The sequence below is a fragment of the Abrus precatorius genome, unplaced genomic scaffold (assembly GCF_003935025.1).
Source record: "Abrus precatorius isolate BTA unplaced genomic scaffold, Abrus_2018 Scaffold3, whole genome shotgun sequence".
Taxonomy (NCBI): Eukaryota; Viridiplantae; Streptophyta; class Magnoliopsida; order Fabales; family Fabaceae; genus Abrus; species Abrus precatorius.
Window position 1 is genome coordinate 7,167,813 of NW_020874373.1, and position 22,556 is coordinate 7,190,368.

General features: G+C 33.2%; 4 protein-coding genes across 11 annotated transcripts; 2 read left to right on the plus strand and 2 right to left on the minus strand.

The window, feature by feature from the left end:
- The first annotated feature begins 1,019 nt into the window (after positions 1–1,019).
- On the plus strand, positions 1,020–3,707 carry LOC113862904 (probable tRNA N6-adenosine threonylcarbamoyltransferase). Of its 2 annotated transcripts, none has more exons than XM_027496194.1 (5): positions 1,020–1,149; positions 1,314–1,889; positions 1,987–2,142; positions 2,234–2,596; positions 3,249–3,707. In XM_027496194.1, exons 2-4 carry the CDS (start codon positions 1,335–1,337, stop codon positions 2,579–2,581), a joined length of 1,059 nt encoding a protein of 352 aa, XP_027351995.1. In that variant the 5' UTR covers positions 1,020–1,149; positions 1,314–1,334; the 3' UTR covers positions 2,582–2,596; positions 3,249–3,707. The 2 variants fall into 2 exon arrangements, with proteins under 2 accessions (XP_027351995.1, XP_027351996.1); XM_027496195.1 differs by having other exon boundaries at positions 1,074–1,149; positions 1,333–1,889.
- Positions 3,708–6,812: 3,105 nt separating this feature from the next.
- LOC113863245 (uncharacterized protein At5g41620-like) lies at positions 6,813–10,936 on the plus strand. 3 transcript variants are annotated; one of them, XM_027496757.1, is made up of 4 exons: positions 6,813–7,187; positions 8,336–8,461; positions 9,242–10,364; positions 10,572–10,936. In XM_027496757.1, the coding sequence occupies exons 1-4, from the start codon at positions 6,831–6,833 to the stop codon at positions 10,736–10,738; spliced, it is 1,773 nt and encodes a 590-aa protein (XP_027352558.1). In that variant the 5' UTR covers positions 6,813–6,830; the 3' UTR covers positions 10,739–10,936. The 3 variants fall into 3 exon arrangements, with proteins under 3 accessions (XP_027352558.1, XP_027352556.1, XP_027352557.1); XM_027496755.1 differs by having other exon boundaries at positions 9,242–10,936; XM_027496756.1 differs by having other exon boundaries at positions 9,440–10,936.
- A 242-nt stretch (positions 10,937–11,178) lies between these two features.
- LOC113862882 (eukaryotic translation initiation factor 1A) lies at positions 11,179–13,340 on the minus strand. Of its 2 annotated transcripts, none has more exons than XM_027496156.1 (2): positions 12,345–13,340; positions 11,179–11,495 (listed from the first exon to the last, which is right to left on the minus strand). In XM_027496156.1, the coding sequence occupies exon 1, from the start codon at positions 13,227–13,229 to the stop codon at positions 12,792–12,794; it is 438 nt and encodes a 145-aa protein (XP_027351957.1). In that variant the 5' UTR covers positions 13,230–13,340; the 3' UTR covers positions 11,179–11,495; positions 12,345–12,791. The 2 variants fall into 2 exon arrangements, with proteins under 2 accessions (XP_027351957.1, XP_027351958.1); XM_027496157.1 differs by lacking the exon at positions 11,179–11,495 and having other exon boundaries at positions 12,668–12,679; positions 12,846–13,340.
- A 1,938-nt stretch (positions 13,341–15,278) lies between these two features.
- Positions 15,279–19,673, minus strand: LOC113861264 (BTB/POZ domain-containing protein POB1-like). Of its 4 annotated transcripts, none has more exons than XM_027493968.1 (6): positions 19,257–19,640; positions 18,020–18,156; positions 17,497–17,618; positions 17,359–17,422; positions 16,964–17,243; positions 15,279–16,358 (listed from the first exon to the last, which is right to left on the minus strand). In XM_027493968.1, exons 1-6 carry the CDS (start codon positions 19,508–19,510, stop codon positions 15,548–15,550), a joined length of 1,668 nt encoding a protein of 555 aa, XP_027349769.1. In that variant the 5' UTR covers positions 19,511–19,640; the 3' UTR covers positions 15,279–15,547. The 4 variants fall into 4 exon arrangements, with proteins under 4 accessions (XP_027349769.1, XP_027349770.1, XP_027349771.1 ...); XM_027493969.1 differs by having other exon boundaries at positions 18,020–18,151; positions 19,255–19,640; XM_027493970.1 differs by having other exon boundaries at positions 18,020–18,141; positions 19,245–19,640.
- Positions 19,674–22,556: the final 2,883 nt, after the last annotated feature.

Here is a 22,556-nt window from a genome sequence, read left to right on the forward strand (position 1 = left end):
TAGATTCAAAACTTCATTTAATTCCAAAATTTAACTATTCTTAACATTAAATTTTATGGAGAATTTTAGTTTTTTTCCAAAATATTAAATAGTTATTGAGTTTGTCAAATTTACAAATTGTTATTTAAATGTTTTAATCAATTATAGATTTTTTTTTACGGTCCCAATGACTATATTATCAACTGAAAGAAGTTTTTTAAAGTTAAAGTTAATCAAAACCTACCTAAGGTCATCAATGTTACAAGAACCGTTGAATGGTTTCACAATTTTATCAATCGATAAAGATTTTTAAAAAATATTAATGTTAATGTTATCATTAATGATTTTGCATCTCAGAATGCTGTAGAACTCATTTTTATGATCTTTTGTGTTTTTGTAATTAATTATAACATAAAGAGTTGGTTGAATGAAAGAATATTTTTTTTTAATTTTATTAGAAAAAATTAAAGTTACTTAAGAAAAAAATATTATTTTAATAAAATTATTAATATATAATTTTATTTTGTTTATTATATTTTATAATTTTTTTAAAAGGTCTTAATTTTTTATTTTGTCTAAGGTTTTAAAAAGGTCAAGAACAGTACTGACAGAACAGAACAATTAAAAGAAATTATGTGAATGTTAAGAACATAGCTTGGTACATGTTCTTTAAGGTACGATCAACATTCATTTAATATGATCATCGTTTATATGTCAATGACAGAAATACCACTAGTGAGAAAAAAAAATGGAACAACTAATTGACACATTGTAGTGGAAAAAATTATCATAATTATAAATTAATTTTTATTTTACATATTACTGTTTAAATTTTATTAGTTTCTACTTAATTCAGAATTGAAGATAATTAAATTATAAAAATAAAATAAAAATCTTATGGTCCTTTTTCTTTGGTCGAAAAATCATATGATCCCAAAAAATAGAAACGTAATAGCCCAATTGATGAAAATTAGACGGGTAAAATTTTATTGGGCAGCCCATGAATTTGTCGGGTCTTTTTACAACCCAACTTAGTCAACAGAGAATTGGCACCAACATTAGCTAAACGAAAATACGAAAAAGGAAGCACTAACATAAACCCTCCCATTCGGATTCCGAAGATTAAGGAACCAGAAAGCACTATCCCTTTGAAACTGCCGGCAGCCACAGGTAACGACTCTTTCTTCGCCCCCACATGCCAATTCCTTCACAAAATTCAATCTTTTTCTACTCGCCACGCTAACTATGCTTTAAAAATCTACCCTCTTTTTTTTCCTTTTGGGTTTTGTGATTACATAGCACAACATAATGAGTAACTAATCAATGTTTTATAGTTCTTTTTTCTTAAAGTAGAAATGAAGAGAATGATAGCGTTGGGGTTTGAGGGTTCAGCGAACAAGATTGGTGTTGGGGTAGTGACCTTAGATGGAACAATTCTCTCAAATCCACGCCACACATATATCACGCCTCCTGGTCAAGGATTTCTTCCAAGAGAGACAGCACAGCATCATCTCCAACACATTCTTCCTCTTGTCAAATCTGCTTTGCAAACTGCACAAGTCACTCCTCAAGAAATTGATTGTCTCTGCTATACCAAGGGTCCTGGCATGGGAGCTCCATTGCAAGTGTCTGCTATTGTTGTTCGTGTGCTTTCACTGCTTTGGAAGAAGCCCATTGTTCCTGTCAATCATTGTGTGGCACACATTGAGATGGGCAGGGTTGTAACTGGTGCTGATGATCCTGTTGTCTTGTATGTCAGTGGTGGCAACACTCAAGTCATTGCTTACAGTGAGGGCCGTTATAGAATCTTTGGGGAGACCATTGACATTGCTGTTGGCAACTGCTTGGATCGCTTTGCCAGGGTTTTAACACTTTCCAACGATCCAAGTCCTGGATACAACATTGAGCAGGTGCTTTTCTATTTGTCTATTTTACATGGTTTATGGCACATCCTTTGAACGTGAAAATCTATCTCAACTTGGCTTATAAAATTTCCTTATCCTCCAGCTCGCGAAAAAAGGAGAGAAATTTATTGACATTCCTTATGTTGTCAAAGGGATGGATGTATCTTTCAGTGGAATATTGAGCTATATTGAAGCAACTGCTGTTGAAAAGCTTAAGAATAATGAGTGCACGCCTGCAGATTTGTGCTACTCTCTGCAGGTAAATTTAATTTGTGCTGATTGTTTTCATCCTATTATATTGCATTAATACATAGTCACATTGCAAATTGATATTTTTTAGTATGTCACAGGAGACCTTGTTTGCCATGCTTGTGGAGATAACTGAGCGGGCTATGGCTCATTGTGACTCGAAAGATGTTCTTATTGTTGGTGGTGTAGGTTGCAATGAGCGTTTGCAAGAGATGATGAGAACAATGTGCTCTGAACGTGGTGGAAGGTTGTTTGCCACTGATGATAGGTATTGCATTGACAACGGTGCAATGATAGCTTATACAGGTCTGCTGGAATTTGCTCATGGTGCATCGACTCCACTGGAGGATTCTACATTCACCCAGCGTTTCCGGACAGATGAAGTGAAAGCAATCTGGAGGGAAGCAAATTTGGCAAAATTGAATGGTCTTGCAGAGAAGAGCATTTGATTTGTCAACCTTGAGGTGTGGTCCTATTCTTTTATTCTTGTTTTTAACATTATAAATTGAGCATTTTGTTCTTGTTTTTGCAAAGTTTCTTTTTCATAGTCAAGCTTAGGTGGGAAATTTTAACATTATGATGCGTAAAATTCATTTATTAATTAAATCCATGGCCTTTCTTCTTTTCTCTAGTTTTTGCAAATATGTCAAAAGGACATGACTACATCATTTGTAAGAACGAAAGGGATAATATTGTGGGAATCACAACTAAGGGACTGAAATTGAATTTTGGTGAAACTAAAGACACAAAATGTCCTGAGTCCAGCTCATTTGGTTGAAATTTGTTTGCAATTTTTTGGTGGGGATTCATCAATCAGCAGTAGCTCCCTCTAATGGACATCCCTTACACGTTCCTCCTCCCTCATCCACCCCTTTTCTGCCCCCTTAATGAGGATCCCTTAAGCACCATTCTAATGGCGGTACCTCCCCTAGGTCCTATTACGGTGAATTATAAGAAAAAATGAGATAAAAAATATAGTTAATTTTTTTCAAAACTTTATTTTTATGCCTAATTTGTTACTATTTGGTTCTTCTAAAGCCTTTAAAAACTAGCAATATAATTGAGTATTGCATGTTTCGTTGGGTAAAGATTTCTTTTTTCCTTCTGACTTCACAGGTCATAGTGTGAGTGCTCAATTGTGACTGATTGCAAAAGAACATGTGACTGTCCTCTTTCAAGCAGAAGGTTACGCCGGAGGATCTTAAAATGTATTAGTATGGTGAATTTATATATCAAGAAACTCTCAAATTTGTTTGATATTTTGTTGAATTACATTAAGGGCATCCACACCAAGATTTGCCGGGTCCATGGTTCTGTACCAATTACATGGGCTTTGTACCAAAGTCAATGGAAAGCTTTAGCAGTGCATTGTGGCATGAGTAACGTTGCAATAGTTCCCCTCTCTCTCGTAGAACATACAAACTTGAGTAGAACTTACCAATGTAATATGTGCATTAAGATAGTCAATCTTTTCAGACTTTGTTTATACTGGCCCGCAGCGCAACTTTGCCTCATTACTCTGTTGGTGCCTAGAACTGAAATATGATTAAACATAATAAACATAACTTGATGCTCGATAACATTTTCAGCATGCCAACTACTGAAGTTTGATCTTTTTGGAGAATTTAATCTATCTCACCTTGTCCATGCTTTTTTTTAGCCTCATTGTTAAGAGATTACAAGCCGAAGTATTAATTATTTTTAAAGTAGCCGCTGAAGAGTATATTTGGCCCAAAATCAAATTTGCTTGTTTGTTTTGAAAGAAAAAACATTTCCTGTTTCCAAATTCAGTTGAGTTTATTTTGAATTATTTTAATTATTTTTAGTATTTTGTATATAAATATTTGAAAATAGAAAATTTAATGGAGATAGGTAACCTTTTTATAATTAAAATTGAAAATAATAAATGAAAGAAGAAAACATCCTTAGATTTTCTGAAATCTATTAATCACTGCCAAAGAAGTTGGACAACAAGGACGATCCCGCAAAAATTAAAGGTGTTTGGTTTGTTATACTCACCTCCTCTTTGACATATAAAGAGCATCTGCTGCAGTTATGCAAATTAAGCCGTAGAACTGACCATAAAACTTAACAGTAGGAGCATAGCCATTCTTGAAGTTGATTCTAACTGTTGGAATGTGCATGTAGAGCCATTCTTAAACTCGTGGGATGACTATTTCTCTAGTTACAATACTTTCATTTGACCCGTTGCTTTTTACTCCTAATGCTAAATATGAGAAAAACATTATGTTACAACTACTAGACATCTACTAAGTGACATGATAACTTTCCTGGCTTCATAAAAAAATTTGACACTTCGGAGGCAGCAGAAAGAGGATATGGAAAGTGAAAAACCCAATTGTCATACATTAAACAATCATTACCAATGTTGGAGATAAAATAGGCACATTGTTAATGTGTGTTAGCGTTAACGTTTTTTGGACCACAAACAATTTAAGGGAATGGAGACTCAAACAAATCTAGTAATGAAACATAATGATCTGACCTAAGGGATTGGAAAAATAGAATAAAATTTAGTCTTGTATATGACAATTTGTATACACGAATTTTATTCATTTTCTTAAGATGAAATAAATATAAGTTATTTGTAAATAGTAAATACTTTTTTAGCACATAAGTATTTCCCACCTTAAATTAATGTTATTCTCTCACCTTCAAATTTTGTTTACCAAAAAAATGGTGTTCTCGCGAAATTTACCTAGGAGTAATGAGTGGGGAACAATGCACCAAATGCAATTAGTAAGCAAAGCCTATATTGCCACTGTTGTTGATAGCTAGACAGAAAAGTGTGAAGGTCGTACAAGGGCACAAAACCCCTCTGCAAATGGTACTCTTGTGCATGGGCTTTTAAGAATGTTAAGAGACCTGTCATGACACCCTTAAATGATGTAGGGTTAATGCCAAGAACCTCAATGTGGAAGTATGTGAAAGGAATTCTCTTGTTCCATTTTCCCAAAAATTATTCAACTATGTTGAACTTGCTTTTGCTTTTAAATTAACTTGTAGTATGGAATAGGTACAAAAAATGAAATCTTTGGGCAATCCCATGTCTCCCCATAAAAATAATAATCGAGGAATAAATTCCAAGACAAGGCATGAGATGAGAAGGAAGATGGACCACAAGGCCACTCGATGATCATAATGGACAAAATGCTAAGTCCTAGACTCAGAATGTGGACCCTCATCAGGACAACATGCCTCCAAAGATTTATCGCGATCACTTGTTTTGCTCACTGCAATCTGTGCTATCCCATAATCCTATAAGCCCCATGCTTACTTGAGTTTTAATGCCCTCTCAATCTTCCCTTAATCAAATATTTAGTCATAATTACATCATAATATTTTCTTGATTAAATTCAAGGCCCGTGTGATCTTATAGTTGTACATCTACAGGCACAGCTTAGGTTAGCTTTGCATGGAAGAAAGCAAATGAAAATTTCAAATGTTCACCTCTTAACTTTAGGCTTTTTGCCCTTTTTATTAACTGCCCCTTGCTGGCCTCATGGCCTGTTCTGTTTGTCTTTCAAAGCAATAATGATGATGATGCGATTACACTTTCCGCCACATACGAGACTTATGTGTCATGTTTTGTTCCTTATTCTGATTAATTGATGCTTAACATCTTCAAATTAAAGGAATAAAAAATTATGAAGAGTACAAATTTAATACAAAATTATATTTAAAAGGAATTAGTGATTTTTTAAGATTGGTTATACAATGTTGAAAACAATCCATTGAAATTGGTTATTCTTCCTTAGTCTGTTGGTAGGAGGTTATTTCATTTTTTTAAATTTATGTCATGGAAGTAAACATTTCAGTTAAAACATGTCAAATGAGATATAACAAGTTCCATGTATAATTCAATGAGTTATACTCTTACGAAACTTATTTACAAGTAGTTTTATAGAAGTGTATTAAGACAAAATTTTATAAAAATATAATCACTCTTAAAATTTTTATAGATAGTTTAATACAAATTTGTCTTCTTGTACTTTTGTAAGCCTTGTTATAAATAACATTTAAAAGAATATAATAATTCAATTTTATTTATGTGTAGGAGCTGTAAATTAATTGAAAAATAAGATTTGTATACACAACAATATCATTTTTTTAGTTGAAAAATAATGACATAATTTGAAAATCTTTAGCACATATAACATAGCGTCATCAATGTCATATGATAGACAAAATTATAAGCCAAAATCTAAATAGAGTTTGATTTATATTGTCCCTTTTTTATATGATTAAAAATAAATAAAGAGGGAAATCTAACCTTCCCCAGCGATGGGGACTGAAATACGGTTTAAGGGAAGAACAAAAAAAAGTAAAACAATTATTTTGTGAGGAGACAAGACAAAAGGACGACAAAATTAAGGTGTTGGGATAAGGGCCCAATAAAAAGGGGACCCAACTCCGAAACATGTGTTGACGTGGCTTCATGTCTTGACGAGAGAGAAGAAAACTGACTTTGTAACTTACCCTTAAGTTTACTTGACTTGTTCTTGGAGCTTGCTTGAGTGGTGACACAGCACTGTCTAGTTTGAAAGAAAAACGAGAAGAAAACATTTCAATCTCACTGTTAAAAAGGAACAAGTGATTTCTTTCGTTTTTTATTTATATTATACTTTAACAAAATGATTTTTAAAATTTGAAGTTGAGAGAGGAAGGAGTAGGAAGATGGCAAGAAGAGAAAAAAGTAAGAAAAAGGAAGAGTTAATGGTGGAGAAGTGGAAACTTGTGGGGAAAAGAGGATGCCCTTCAACTCCCCCACCCACTTGGAGACTTGAGTTTCCATCTAAGCAGAATGGTAACAACAAAAACGTGGTTCAAGAGTTCCTCAACTTTCCCACATCTACACTCTCTGCCAGAAAGCTTTGTGCCAAACTGTGGGAAATTCAACCCCACCAACTGGCCCCACTTCCCACAATGAGCAAACCTGGAATCAGGCTTCGCAGCCACTTTCACCACCGCAGGGACAATCTTCTTCAGCTTTCTAAACATATGTCTCAAACTCCTCATAGCCCCCCTCACCAGGTCTAATGATCTCAGCATCTGTTGTGTCTCTTCAAGCCCACCCTTTTATTTTTTCTCTCTTTTGTTTTGCATCATTGAGCTCTAACGTGTTGCTTATTGAACAAAATTTCTTTTCAATTCTTTTTTTCATATATGATTTGTTTCTGTACTAGTTTGAAATAAGTCTATTTGGTTCTCTGCTTTTCATCTGTTCTTGTTAGTTTTTCTTTCATCACCTTTTATTGTCTTTGTGTTTTGGGGGGCATTTTGGTTAGTGGGCTTAACCAAAAATGTTCTTCCCGTGCACAAGATTTTGATCCCTTAGGGACTGATGACTGGTGGGCAGGGTGTCCCATCTTTTAGCTTAAACTTTTTGATAAAATATTCCTATGTTAAATTTCTTCCCATCTTTGTGCATATTCTTACGCCTAAAATTGGAATTTTCAGTTTCGGTTATAAAAGTTGATGACTTTGATTTGGTTTATATATGTCAAATTAAATTAAACGGGTGATGTAGATTTGTGAAAAAAAAATATAATTTCGTATTTTCACTTCACCTACAGTTAGCATTATGCAATTGAGTTGTAAAAATAGAAATTTTATTAAAAAATGTAACAATATATTTTTTTTCATAGAAGTTTATTAATTACTGATCTCTTAATGCCGATAAAGGGTACTTGTTAAGAAGACTCTTATTATTTATGATTGATTCTGTATATTCCCATTTGCTTTTAGGTGTTGCTTCTCATTTCATTTGGGCCATTCCCATAAATTTTTCAGAACCTTGTCTACATAATTATCCCTTATTCATCTTAAGATACTTTCTTCAATTAAATGTCTAAGGTAGGTTTCAATATAGCATGGAGCTCCATATGAAGGGAGGTTATTTAATATCCAGCGTCCATATACTTGCATTCTCATGGCGCTTTTACGCGTCAAGAAAGTGATTCAGTATTTCACTGGAGCTGCATTCATTTAGCTTCATTCCCCAACTTTGCTTCTTATGAAACCACCTCTTGTTCTTTTAAGTGAATCACTTTAATCGCTAGGATAGCAACAGAGTTAGCAATAACATAGTTTTGCAAACACTCAATTTCCTAGTGTCATAATTTTGTTTAAAGTATTTTAATATATTTGGATTGCTGACCCATATTTGTTCGTCATTGCAGACAGCATCTGGTAGGGGCTTGAGAAGACATGTTCAAACATCACTTGTCCACCACCGTAGATCAGTTAAAAGAAATGATCGCACTCTACAACCTGTATCCCCTGCTAGTTACAGTAGCTCCATGCAAGTAATTGTGAGCGAGTATTCCATTTGAATCTTAAGCAGTTTTATGGTTTTTAAGAAATTAACAAATTAATAATATTATATAAGTATGAAGTTTAAACGAGGATACTAACTGACTAGTTATCCATAATTACCACCAATTGTGGCCTTGAAGGTAACTTTGTATCATACAAATATCAAATGGAACTTTTGCACTAGAAGGAAACGGGTTCTTGCAGCTAAAGAACCACCATTATATTGAGGACTTAACGAGGGAAATTTTATAAGATTGAAATGCTTTTAGATACTCATCATCCTGAGAAATGGTGAAGATATAATAAAGTAGTCATCTGGAAGCATCCTGAACGTATTTTCTATTATCTGTTTAGCTTTTTAGGCCCGTTTCTTTTAGGACATGTATTCAAATTTACAATTCTGATTTGTGAGCACTGTTTCAACATTTTTAGCTCCATTAATTCAAAGGGTCTTGCCAAGAAGTCCCTTAAGGTTTAGATAGACTTTATCAAAAGCCGTCTTTTACAACAATCTCTCCTTAGTTTTTAAACAGATATAGCTAACCAACTTTCTTTATGGTTTCTTTGATTTCTTTTCCTTTTTATTGAGGAAACTCCATATCTTAATTTATAAAGCATGATGCATTGTTGTATTTATTGTCAATGATCCTACTGTGACATATATAATGTATATCTTCAAAACTATCTGCGAACTAGATGAGTTTCAAAATGATGTTATTTTACCCTTTATATATGATAAGATGATTGAATACGTTATTTGCTTAAAACAGGTTGAAGCGTACAATCATATAAATCCTATTCACTCTTTAGAATTCAAGGGTAGAATTAGAGAGTCAAGTCACAGCCCTGAATCATCCAAAGAGTTACTCAAGGTACTTAACCATATCTGGTGTCTCGAAGAACAGCATGCATCAAATATATCAGTAGTGAAAGCCCTGAAACTGGAACTCAATCTTTCTCGAACACAGGTTAAAGAGCTACGACAAGAAAAGCAATTGGATAAGCTGGAAATGGAGAACTTAACGAAGCAAATAACAGAGAACAAGTTTGTTAGGAAGAACAAAGAACATGATAAAATTGAAGCTGCAATTCAGTCAGTGAAGGAAGAGATAGAAGATGAGAGGAGGTTAAGAAAGCATTCAGAAAGCCTGCATAGGAGGCTGGCTAGAGAGCTTTCTGAAGTAAAGTATTCGTTCTCCAGTTCTTTGAGAGATCTTGGTAAGGAGAGAAAAACACGGATCCTTTTGGAGAACTTGTGTGATGATTTTGCCAAAGGAATAAGAGATTGTGAACATGAGCTACGTTCCCTTATGCATAATGCTGAGAAGGGTCAAGTTAAAGGGGATAACATTGATAGGCTAATACTTCATCTTTCAGAAGCTTGGCTTGAGGAGCGCAAGCAAATGAACCAAGTTCAAGCAGGCAGTGATCTACTTGAGATAGATTCAATTGTTGACAAGTTAGGCGTTGATATTGAAACATTTCTTCGTGCAAAAAGATCTGTTAACTTGAGAAGATATGGTAACTCCTCCTCAAAGAAGCTCAAGGAAATTTACCCTTGCTCGCATTCATTGGATTCCTTTCTCCAAAAGGAGGGCATAAGTGCACTTCATAATATGGATGAGGAAGACTCCATTAGTACCCACATTTTTAAACAGAAAAGGACTTCTGATAAAGGATTTGACAAACCCAGCTGCAAACTGAGCAGCAATAATACTGTAGAGGTCCATAAAGAAAAAAAAAGCAGCCTCAATTCAGAGGGGAGACAAGCTCAGTCAAAGGAAATTACTGAGGACAGTGAGTTGGAAGCAAACGTAGGGAAGAACATGTCATGTGATGAAAATGAAAGTTGGAATTTTGAGAGGAAATCAAGTGAAATGGGAGGGGACAGCACAGCTCTATTTAATACCCCTGGGGCATCAACTGTTTGTGAGGCAACACAAGGTCCACCACAAAGTAATAGATTATGGACAAAGAGAATGAATTCAAGTCACAGGCTTGACAACATGGTTAGAAACAGATCCTTGTCTTTCGAAGGTGATAAACTTTATACGGAAGAATCATGTGTCCATTCTGCAGTTACTGGTAATGTTAGTACTGTAAAACAGTGGAAACCCACATCTGTAGTCCCGGATTTTCACAAGTCTGATTCTTCTTCCAAATTGGCTAGGGGAGTAATGAAGGACAACACATTGATGGCAAAACTGCTTGAAGCAAGGTTGGAGGATCACAAATCTCGCTCCAGGGCAAGCAAAAGTTCACTCTGATCTACCAGAGAAGTTTGTGATGAGAAACATAAGAATTTGAATAGTTGCAATGGTATAACACTTGGTCTTCTATAAATGAGGTACTTATTAACCTTTACTGTAAACGACTATCTTATTGTAACTTTACACGGTTAGAGGGATGTAATCCGAGTTGCGTCCATTACCTGCCAAGGGAAATTGCTCTTAAGTGTATTTCTAAACAAGTAACACAGCCAACAGTTAATCGGTGCTAGATAGCTTGAATTGACTTACTCTGAGATTCCTCTGGATGGCCCAGAATGTTAACCAAGTCAATACTTCGGTACAGAAAATCAGAGGAAATAATTTAAGCCGCTGAAGGGTTTTTTCAATCGCATACTTTTTTAATTAGTTGAATTTATGTAATGAATGTCATTTAATATCAGTTACTGCAACCAAAAAACAACGTTAACTTGTTTCAAATTTTACTTCCTATTCAGGTCTGAAGTTTTAGTCAAAAGCATGTTATCCAAAAGAAAATTAAAATACAATTTACTTGGCAAAGCATTAGGTCTCTAACTCATGGTCGGTTCGACCAGTGATCAGATTAAGATACGGGGGCCTAATGTCTCCTAACGGAGTGACCACTAAGCAATTATGTTCATATCGCAATATGAAGACACAAATGTTGCACGTATTCATTCTGACATATAGCTTTATAATCCCACACTTTTATTCCCTTCTTAATAAAAGCAACATTCTCTTTCATTTCACGAAACATTTCAAATAATGGGACTCTCTGCATGGACAAATAAAGTACAAGATTAACAACAGTTCAATGTCAACATAATGAAAATTAATGGTAAATGAGTATGCTCGAAAGAAGATATAAACAATAATTGTCTTTCACTCCAGAACATCGCAGCTAACTCGTTAGGTTTTTACCAAAATCAATTCCTCCTTCTGCAACACACATTTTGATGTAAAATTTATAATTAATATTAACTTAAACTCTTATTTCAATTAAATTTAATATCAATCTTATCAAAATCAATTCTGACTTTTGTTTTTCCGTGTACAACGTTGTTAGATAAAATTGGTTTACTTTCCCAATGACAGAACATAGTAAAGATCGTGGTTTTGCGTATCAAAAATTGCGTGAACTCCATTTGAGTTGTTAAACAAACAGGTTGCAAACTACATTTCCTTTATTCGCAAACTCGGTTCCATGAAACCAACAAATTTTCACTTCCACCGGATAAAACATGCATGATAAACCAATAGAGGTTTAATTCTAGGAACTTTTATTCCATTTTTTCTGCAACTCGGTTAGACCTCCTACCCCAATCAGGGGGCGATGGGAAATTGAATTAGAACCCTGTGTTCCAGCTTTGTTAGCAAATTAGTCTACGAGTAATCGACAAGATGAAGAAGAAAAAGTCCAAATTTAATGCTGAGATCATATAAACTATTGGGTTGGATTTGAATAAAAGATTGGGGTAAACCGGAGAGTGGCAGGGATGAGGAGGTAGAAAAGGGTAAGAGAAGGAGCGGAAAACAACTAGTTCTATGGGACACACATAATAATATCCAATGCAGCTCTCATTCTACTCTACCCACTATTAGATATCCAAACACCTAAAGTTACCTGAGTATTGAAACATGACAATCACAAGCTCTACCAGTCCAATAATATCAGCATCCCATAACTACACTGAAAATTCACCATCTCATCAAACCAAAATAACACACCACATGATCATGATTAAACACACAACACCAATAATCCCTTCATTCTCTATCAATTAAACTTTGAACCATCAATCCACCAACCTCTAATTAAACAGCAAGGTTCAAAAACTGATTACAACAACAGAACACTTTGCAGCAGCACAATCACAATCACACAAAAAAGACACATAATGGCAATCATAAACACCCAACAAACACAGCGCCAAGAGAAAAGAGAAACTAAAAGATAATCTGAGTATTATTGAACAGTACATATAAGGCAAAGCAGAGATATATGATAAGTGATATGATATGCAAACATGAAATAGTAAGAGTAGAAACATATTTTAAGAAGAGAATGAAACTAAATTTTATCGATATCCTCGTCCTCGAACTCGATGTAGTCGTTGGCAGTGGCATCGTCCTCCTCATCGATGCCGGCGCCGATACCCTCGTTGAGGCGCGTGGTGTCAGGCAACTCGCCGTAGGCCTTCAAGAGGCGAGCCTCGTCGGGCATGTACTTGAGGATGACATCAGCTTTGTCGTCCTGGTAGTCCCGGAGTCCGACGAGGATGATGTCGCCGGCGGCGATCCAGACCTTCTTGTGCATCTTGCCGCGGATGTGACAGAGCCTCTTTGTGCCGTCGATGCACATGGCTTCGCATCGGCCATTACCGAGCATGCGAAGGACCTGTGCGTATTCCTGACCGTCCTCCTTGAACACCAGCTCTCTCTTCTCGTCGTCTGCTTCGTTCTTTCCCCTCTTCCTGTTCTTCCCTCCCTTTCCCTTATTCTTCGGCATCCTTCACTAACCCTAACCCTAATTCTATCCCCTTTCCTTCTCTTCCTCTGCTCACTTCAAATTCAATAGTAGAAAAAAAAGAAACGTGTGAGTTAGCGTTTTTGTTAATCCACCTTATTGCCCTTTATATATTCCTCAAAGGTCGGTTTCTTTCTTTCCTCCTTTCTTCTCTTAATAATAATAAAATAATTATTAATTTTTTTATTTATTTTAAACACATATTCAATAAAAAATATTAAAAAAAATTACTTTTAAAACATTAAAGTATTTATTTAGTACATAAAAATTTATTTGATATCAATTTAATCATGAAAAATATATAATTTGTCTAATAACAAAAGAAAGATTAAAAAGTAGAAATACAAAAAGTTAATAAATATGCAGATAAAATAAATAAATAATAAAAATAAAAAATAAAAAAGTGAAAAAAGTTTGATAGTATATATAAATTTAAAATTTGTATAAAATTTAAATATGATAATCTATAATTATTTGAATTAATACGACATTAGTGCGAGTATATGCCTAAAAAAAATAATAAGAACATTGATTTTTTATTTTTTTTCATATTTTTATTGGGTTTGTTGATTTAGATTAATTTGGTTTCGCTTTTAACACACTAATCCTTTTATGTTTTCAACCGCCCACTATTTTAATGGTTTCCTTTTTATGTTCGGTTAATTCATCTTCATATTATAAGTTTAAGTTTCTTTTTAAATGCAGAGATATTTAAGAGCTATTCTTCATATTAAATATTTTTCTCAAATTTAAACGGGTTATCATTTTAAGTTAATTTAATTTAATACAACAAAATATTAATTGTTAACAATAAAAAATCCACTTTTTAGTTTTAATTTTTTTAAAAATGGGTAAAATAAATTTTATATTTATATTTTGAACTTCTATTTAAATAAAAAAAAAACTTGTGCAATGTAAGTAAAACAATTAGTGAATTAACAGAACTTTATCTTAAAGCTTGAAAATAAAATGTCATTTAGCAGCAATATCACGAATGTTTCATCGATCAACAAGTACAGTGGTATAATTTGAGCACCAACTAATAGGTTAATCATGTATGGAAGTACTTTAAAAAAACAGGTTAAGGGGTTTTACTAATATTTATTGCATTCTGCAGAAAATTTGGAGTTAGAGAAAATAAATACTACCAAACAGAAGCAACGAGATATGAGGTCATTTTCATGTCTTTCATTCTTCTGTGTGTTATTCGGTGGGAAAGATTAAAAGATGATCTCTCGAACTTTCATTAGTTGATTATTGCATTGGATGTGTGTGGTTCGTTGATTTAGAACTCGATTCCATATCCTCCGCGGCAAAATTCCAAAACTCATTCCTTTTCTCTTCAACAAGAGCAAGAATAGGGTTCTCTATGATATTCATCGATATGAAGTGAACAGCGTCACAATTACTTCAGTTTATATATTTCACGCGTCAATTTCTCCACGACACCGTTCCTTCAATCACACACTTGCCTCAGATGCAAATTTCACCGCATCAACTTATTTAAAATATTCTAATTTTTTATATTAATAAATTAGTAAAATTATTTTAAAACAAAAAACAGAACCGGAAAGTTTAAAATTTAAAAAAAAAATTGAATAATTTATATTCACAATAATTTTAATTCAATTTTTGGTTATTTAATATATACCAGTTAATTTTATTGAATAATTTTAATTCAATTAGTTAATTATAAGTTATAAACTTTTAATTAATTTTATCAAATAAAGATAAATGCAAGTTTATGAGAATAAGATTTTTCTTTTGTTTTACGAATCAGAAATGCGGAATTCGGATTCGATCTCTGCTTTTGGACTTCACAAGAAGCCAAACCAATGCTTGTGCAGTATATAATCCCATTGAACAATTTAACCATGTGTTTGGAACCGTGTGAGATGGCCTGAAAACGCACATTCAATTGACAACATGAACAATTGTATACCCTAAACTCAAAAATTACTCGCGCACTTCAGAAATCTATACCTTGCGTTATATGAAAAGTCCTAGTCTAACGGACATAATATGACACAACTTGTAATAGTTGGAATATCATTTTGGTTATTAAAATGAAACCACTTAAAAACGATCCTTGTCCTTCCTGCAGCTACACAAACTCTTTCTACACGTAGGTGAAAAAGGGCAAGTCCTGATAATTCATTTGATCTCATAGCACTACCACCAAGTGCACATTGCCTGGATATTAGTTAAGGTTACAACAAGTTAACAGAAAATGAGAAACCACCCAAAAGAAACTCAGAGCTACCAACTAGAAGACAACAGTTTACAGATACAAATCCCAGTCAGTGTCTGATGGTGAGCTCAGCTCTAAGGTGGAGTACCCCATTGATAAAATAAAGACTATCCTCAGCCATGAACGACGTCCACGGAATTGCAAACAAGTTTCTGTAACCAACGGCCTTTCCCCCAGTGAACAGATAATTGCCTTTGTACTTGCTAACAAATTCCTCTGTTGGTCTTGACCTTGCAGCAAACTCATAGTCGACGGCAAAGCTAACAGAGCCCTTTTCTTGCATTCCTAAAAACAGGCCAAAGCAGTGGAAAGAGCTCTGTTGGTCCATGTTGCAATGCGCTGATAAAAAAAACCCTTGTCCACCTAAATGGAATGCCTGAGAATAAACCCGGCCAGATGGGAACAAATTCGCACACTCCTCCCGCTTCAGATCCAAATAAACCACACACTGCTGCCGTGGAAGTTCAAATTCCACCACCTTAACGGGGCGATACTTGTATGCCCGCTCCACAAAAACCCGACCTAAGGTAGCAGACTCAGCAGCCAGTAGCCGCTGGCGGTGGGGAGCCTCAGCCTTGAAAAAGAGGGCTTCAAGAACAAGCTTGGATGCAACATCCTGTTCAAAGTCATTACAGGTTAAGACCTTCTTAAGCTTTCGGCATGTCATGTACGGGTAGCGAATTAAACGGGAAAGTCGAGTTCCCAGGACTTCTCTCCTCTCTTCTAGTTTTGGGTACTGCATTCGAACCCACTTCAACACAAAGTCATATACAGCATCCTCTGATGCAACCTGTAGTTCATCACTAGACAATATTGCCTCTATTCCAGTAAGAGGTAAGCCCATCACCTCTTCTTGGAACCTGGTCATTCGAGAGATGTGTTAGCATTCTGAGGGAAATATTACATTTGAGATCAAAGGAATAAAGAAAGCTGAGAGGAGAAACACGTGCTTTAAAAAAGACCAATATATCAAAAGATCAAGATTCAAAAACAATAATGCAAAGAACATATATAAATATATCAACTCCTTCCAACCACACCAGTTGAATATTATATTCTTCAATGCACCGTACAATACAATTATATATTTTTTTATTCTGGCCCTGCCTTATCAGGTGCACCAGATGCATAGATGCCATGAATTTTCTCTTATCATGGCATGATATATACATAAAAGCCAATTTAAGAAGTTTTACAACGTGTGGATTAGTTATTAACTAAAGGTACCAGCAGCCATCCACCAAAATTGTTCTTTATAATGGTTCTAACAATTAGATGCAGAAAAATACAATACAGTGGATACAACTGATTTCAAATAACGGTATCTCTAGCTTCAAAGAAAGGTGGAAGAAGTATATGTCACAATTAATATTAACAACAAAAGAGATAACACATGTAACTTTATAATGCATGAAATATAGATCATGTAACTATTAAAGAAGTGTTAAAAAAAAAAAAAACCTACTTTGTTATATCTTTGTATCGACCGGCAAGATACTGCTTTGCTGCATCAGTCAATGGTTGAACTGCATCAGCCATTAAGACACTAGAAGGAAGCTCAAGGTAAAGCAAAGCAGACTCAGGTGTCATAGGTATATTCCGCAATAATCGGCTACAATATCTCATACATGAAGCAACTTCGAATTTGTCAGCAGCCATCAACACATCCAATAAAGCAGGTGGTGACGTAACTTTCAAGGTATTACTATACATAAAATTCAGAAGCTCCATAAGAGCAGCTTCCTCTGTAACATGCAAGAGATGTTCACCATAGGTAATGCAGCTATTGGAGGAAAAGCTAAAAAGAATATAAACCTGACAAAGCAAATAATCTAAAAAGCATTTTATGTATGTTAATACCAGAAGCATTAATTCTCAGGGTGACATGCCTCTGCTCGGACTCCCTCATCCCATTTGAGAAAAGCTGAAAAATAAACAGAACTAAGCAAACATATTTTTCACATAATTTTTTTAAATCTAACCAGTAAAGAGATCTACCTTGTAAAAGAAGGGACTTTTAGCAGCTAAGATAGGAGAACTGATATGTAGTGTTCTAACTCTAACAACTGCAGAGCAATCCATATTCCAGTTTGAATCATTGCTATTTGCAGCCTCATCACCTATGTTAACAATGATCCAACACAATAATTGAGCAGAGCCAACAACTTCAGGAAAAGATTTGTTTACTTCTTGCAAGCAAAAGGAGAATGTTCTATTTCTATCATTGTCATCCCTTAGCAAATACATAACTTCCTTTGCATACTAATTTCTCTTTTTCAAATACATGCTCGTTACAAGCATACTGATCTTCTAGATTCAGGAATTTCATTGAAAAAAAATATGGTTTTCAAACCCTAAGGAAATCACATATTCAAAAAAAGTGCAACAAATGCAATCAAAGAAAAAGATGGGGAAAGAAGAATGAATAATACAGTACAAGGTGATTAAAGGATGAATCACCAAACTATATAACATTATAACTTAGAAACTGGGTTTAAGATTTTTTTGGTTACTTAAATACCTGAAGGGGATTCTTCAACCATTGCAACTGCCTCTTCATCTTGATTCTCGGAGGGTACAAAATCATCCATATCAGGTTGATTCCCATTCAAAATTTGCTCGTCAGGCAATAAAGTAAGATCCACCACTGTAAGCGAGAGCATACATTAGACATGACATGAAAAAAATAAGCACATAGAAATAAAATCTGATTCAACACGCACAATGGGGCACTTTATAGGCAAAAATCAGTCCACAGAATCAAGCTTTGCTATTGCTTTGGATCTTAGCATACCAATTTAAACCTGTTATATTTAACTAGAATCAAAAGGCTTAAATCAAAATATTTTTTTGTCTAATCAAAACCCACAGTAAAACATTAAAAAAATAGCCATCAAATTGCTCAACCCAACTGACTTCTTAGTTATTTCTCAAAAATCATGAATCACCCAAAAAATTAAACAATGATACATAACAACATAACTATTGTCCAATTTATTTTCAGATTCAAGAGCATCGCCAGGTTCCTTGGCAACCATAGTAAAGATGGGTTTTACATGGGAATTGCTCCGGTACGTTAGCTTTACTCGTGAGTACTGTAACCTGGATGAGTTGTCTTTTGTGAAACAGCGATTAATTTTTACCATAAATGTTTGGAGTGCATTACGAACGACAATGAATATTTGACATATAATCAACATATCGGAAACTCCAGTACGGCATTTCATTGCAAACAACTAACAAATATTTGACAATTAATCAACATGTTAGGTCATTACATGTAAAAAAAAATTTGCCTTCTTAGAGTTTGAGTGAATAATTGAATACTGCTCTTTGATAATAGCACAAAATCTTAGCAGCAGTATCTCAGGCGCTATCAGTGTTGTTCTCTAATTCAAATTGGACTTTCACCTTGTTAACCTAATGAACCAGGGTGAAACACAAAATTGGATTAAAAGTCACCCTCAACTAATGCTACTACACTTAAGTTTTATCCCTGATAACATGGTTCGTTTGATTTGAGTGTTCCATTTCAACTCATTCTCTTTCCCATCATCCTCTTCTCTAAAGAAACGGTCACATATGTTCAACCACAGTAATTTACAGTATTTTATAACAAATAGGTGAAAGCAGAGGATATGAAATAAGATAAACAAGAAGAAAACACCATGCATAATTTCCCAATTCCTCTCTCTCCTTCGCAGAAAAACTTCAAAAAAAGAAAAAGAAAAAAGATAGTTTAGGGAGAAAGATATATACCGTTATCCTTCTTGATATCCTCGCGTCTCCTCTTGCGGTGGCGAGCCCAGTCAGCGATGGTGGTGCAACCGTCAGAATCGGGGCGAGGCTCAACGGGGTCACCCATGATCTCGATTCTGAGGATCCTATCAGAGAAATTACTGTCATTGAAAGCGAAGGCGAAATCGGCGTCGGAAGAGGAAGCAGTGCGAGAGTAATCGGAGGAGTCCACCACCGTTCCCGGGTCAAATAGATCCGAATTGAAATCCTTCATCCTCTAAATTACAGAAACACCCTCCTAACTCTGCATCTGCAACTGCAAGCAGAGAAAGGGAGAAGAAAAGAGAAGAGAGGGTGAACGATACGCAACGCAACACAGCACAACACAGCACAACACAAGCCCTATATTACGAATGAAAGGCGGTGAAATAAAAGAGAAGACAACACAAGATGCCTTTTTTACTTCTTTTTTATTTTATTTTAATTTTTTTATTTTCTTAGAACAACCTAAAAGCAAGCTGTGAATTGCGGTAAGAATAAATAATTAAAGGATGCAATTTAATAATTCTGTTGGTTTCGTTTTTTAGTTATGATATGTGTTAATTTGTTAGCTCATGCCTTTGACATTGGTTTGGTTCGAAATTTAAGCCAACTACTAACCGAATTTTTCTTATTTATTTAGTTCCATCTATTTATCTTTTTATAAAATATGGTATTTTATTAAATTAATATGAGCTTGAGATTTATGTAAGAGACCGATATATTTTGATACTTCTTTCTTAGTGCTTCTTTAGATGAAAAGCTATTGATCAATCAACATTTTGTAATAATTCTGAAATAATTGAACGAAAAATAAAAGAAAAAAAATGAAAAGAAAAAGACATCATTATGTGAAGAAAAGCATAGTTTTTATTTTTCACACTTTAACGATTCATTCAAAATTTTACAAACTCAAATAAATATTTATCATTTATTACTAAAAGTGTCTGACTTATAAAAAGAGAAGCATTTATATAAGCTTACATAAGGAGATTATACTAATGATCGTTCTTAAAGTCAATTCTAATTCATAAACTATCTAACTAAATGTGGCCAATTGAAGATTCAAAGCAACTAAGCCCAAAAAATTACAAGAATAACTAATGAAATATAAAAAAATAAATATTAAACTAATACATGATATTTATACTAATTTAACAAGATATACACATAAAATCTATTTATCTAGGATGATGTAGGTAAAATATGCATAGGACTTCATATGATTCTCTAAGAGGTGTAAGTGCTTCACCAGTCCAATAAACTTGTTAAGTGACTATTGACCTTCTTAGTCTTTGATCTAGTTATTAGATTTTAAAGTCCATCCAAAACATCATCACAGTGTTCTCTTTGTAAATAAAATCCTTATCAAATAAACTTTTTATATCGTAAGAAAATAAAAGAACATAAATGTGAGAGGTTAACAATCTCTTATTATTTTTTTTTATGTATATGATTTATGATATATAATTTTTTCACTGTCATGAAATTTTTCTTTTTCCCTTTTATATAGTGTTAAGAAGGTGAGAATGACAATTTTTTTTTAAGTTGTATTATTTTCAAAAGTCATTTTCCATCACTTAAGCGTTAAGTTTATGCAATTTTGTTCATCAATTCCATTTTTTACAAAGGGGAAAAATGTTCGATATATAAATATATTTTTTTTTATCATATTGTAGTAAAAAGTGGAGTGTTCAAAGGAAATTAAAATCCTTAATAAAAGTCAATTTCTATCCTTATTTATTTTATTTTTTATATGTGTGAATTAAAAAATATTAACTGATTAAAATTTATATAATTTTATGAATATTTATAATTAATGAAAAAAATGTTAAGAATAATTTGGATGTTTCAAGGCAATTGCATCAATCATAATTTATGGCGAGTAAAGAAAAAGATAATTTTATTTGTGTTTGGGTGAAAAGTACGTATCTTTAATAGTGTTGATGCACTTTTTCTTGACATAAATATTTATAAGCTTTGAAGGACAACATGTTAAAGAAAATTTTTACAACGTACAAATGGGATGAAAATCATATGTTCGAAAAAAACCAGAACAAGATACACCGATTTAATTGCGCAATTACTACACATAACGAGAATATCTGCAGACTAAAAACAGAACAACTTAACATGGAAAATCTTTAAAAAAAAAAAAATGATATGGAAAGAGTGGTGATGTTTTTACAATATATTCAAACAAAAGGTTTTACAATGTAAGAAAATAATAATAAAACAATATAGAAGTAACAAATGAGACGAGAAATAAAGAAACGTCACTGTAAAAACTAAAAATGTTTAAAAAAATATTACATGTTTATTATTACTCATATAAAAACAGGATACGCTATGTTGTTATGATTTTGATTTTTATATATTTAAATGTTATTTTTTTCTGTTGTATTTTATTTTTCTTTATCTTTCATTGTACTATACCATTTATCATGCTTGTTATAAATTTTTTTATATCTCATTAAGTATATACATCTTATAAGTTTTTTTATAGGTGATTTAGACGTGTTTTTACAAAAGAGAAAAATTTGGTAGGTGAGGATATTACATAAGGTAGCAAGACAGTCAATTAAGAAAAAATTGATAATACTAAGTTTGACTTTGTAAGACTTGAACCTAACTTAATTCTTAAAATTAAAAAAATTATTTTTTATTTGATGCATGTTGTTATCTCTTAAAGTTTGATTATAGTTTTTAAAAATATAGTACGACCAAAAAAATTATTTAAAATTCCATCTTATAATAAGATTTATTACACACAGTATAGAAATATCTTAAAGTAAGTTAATAAATTCAAATAAAATAATTTAATAAATTTGTACTTCTATACGAGTCAATGAATTTAAAGTTTTTAATCAATAAACTAAGGAACACGCGATAAAAAAATATTATAATAGTATTATCATTTATTCTATTTATAATAAATAAATATTTAATTTATTAAAACTAATAAATAAATGATTACACATTATAAATTTATTTTTTATTTTAGAAATATCTATAATACATCAAACAATTAAATTAGTGTATTACATACTGAATATATATAAATATATCTTAAATTTAAAAATATTGATAAATATTTTTAAAATAAAATCAGAAATAATAAATATTAATGTAATAATAATAATGAGCTGTAAAAATGCAATACATTAAATGTCATTGGAGTACATATTCGGATTCTCAAGAAGTAAAATTGTGTCGAGATAGAAAAATGACTGGTATGATAATTTTTTTTAGTTAGCGTGTGGTGCGATTGTTAATAATGA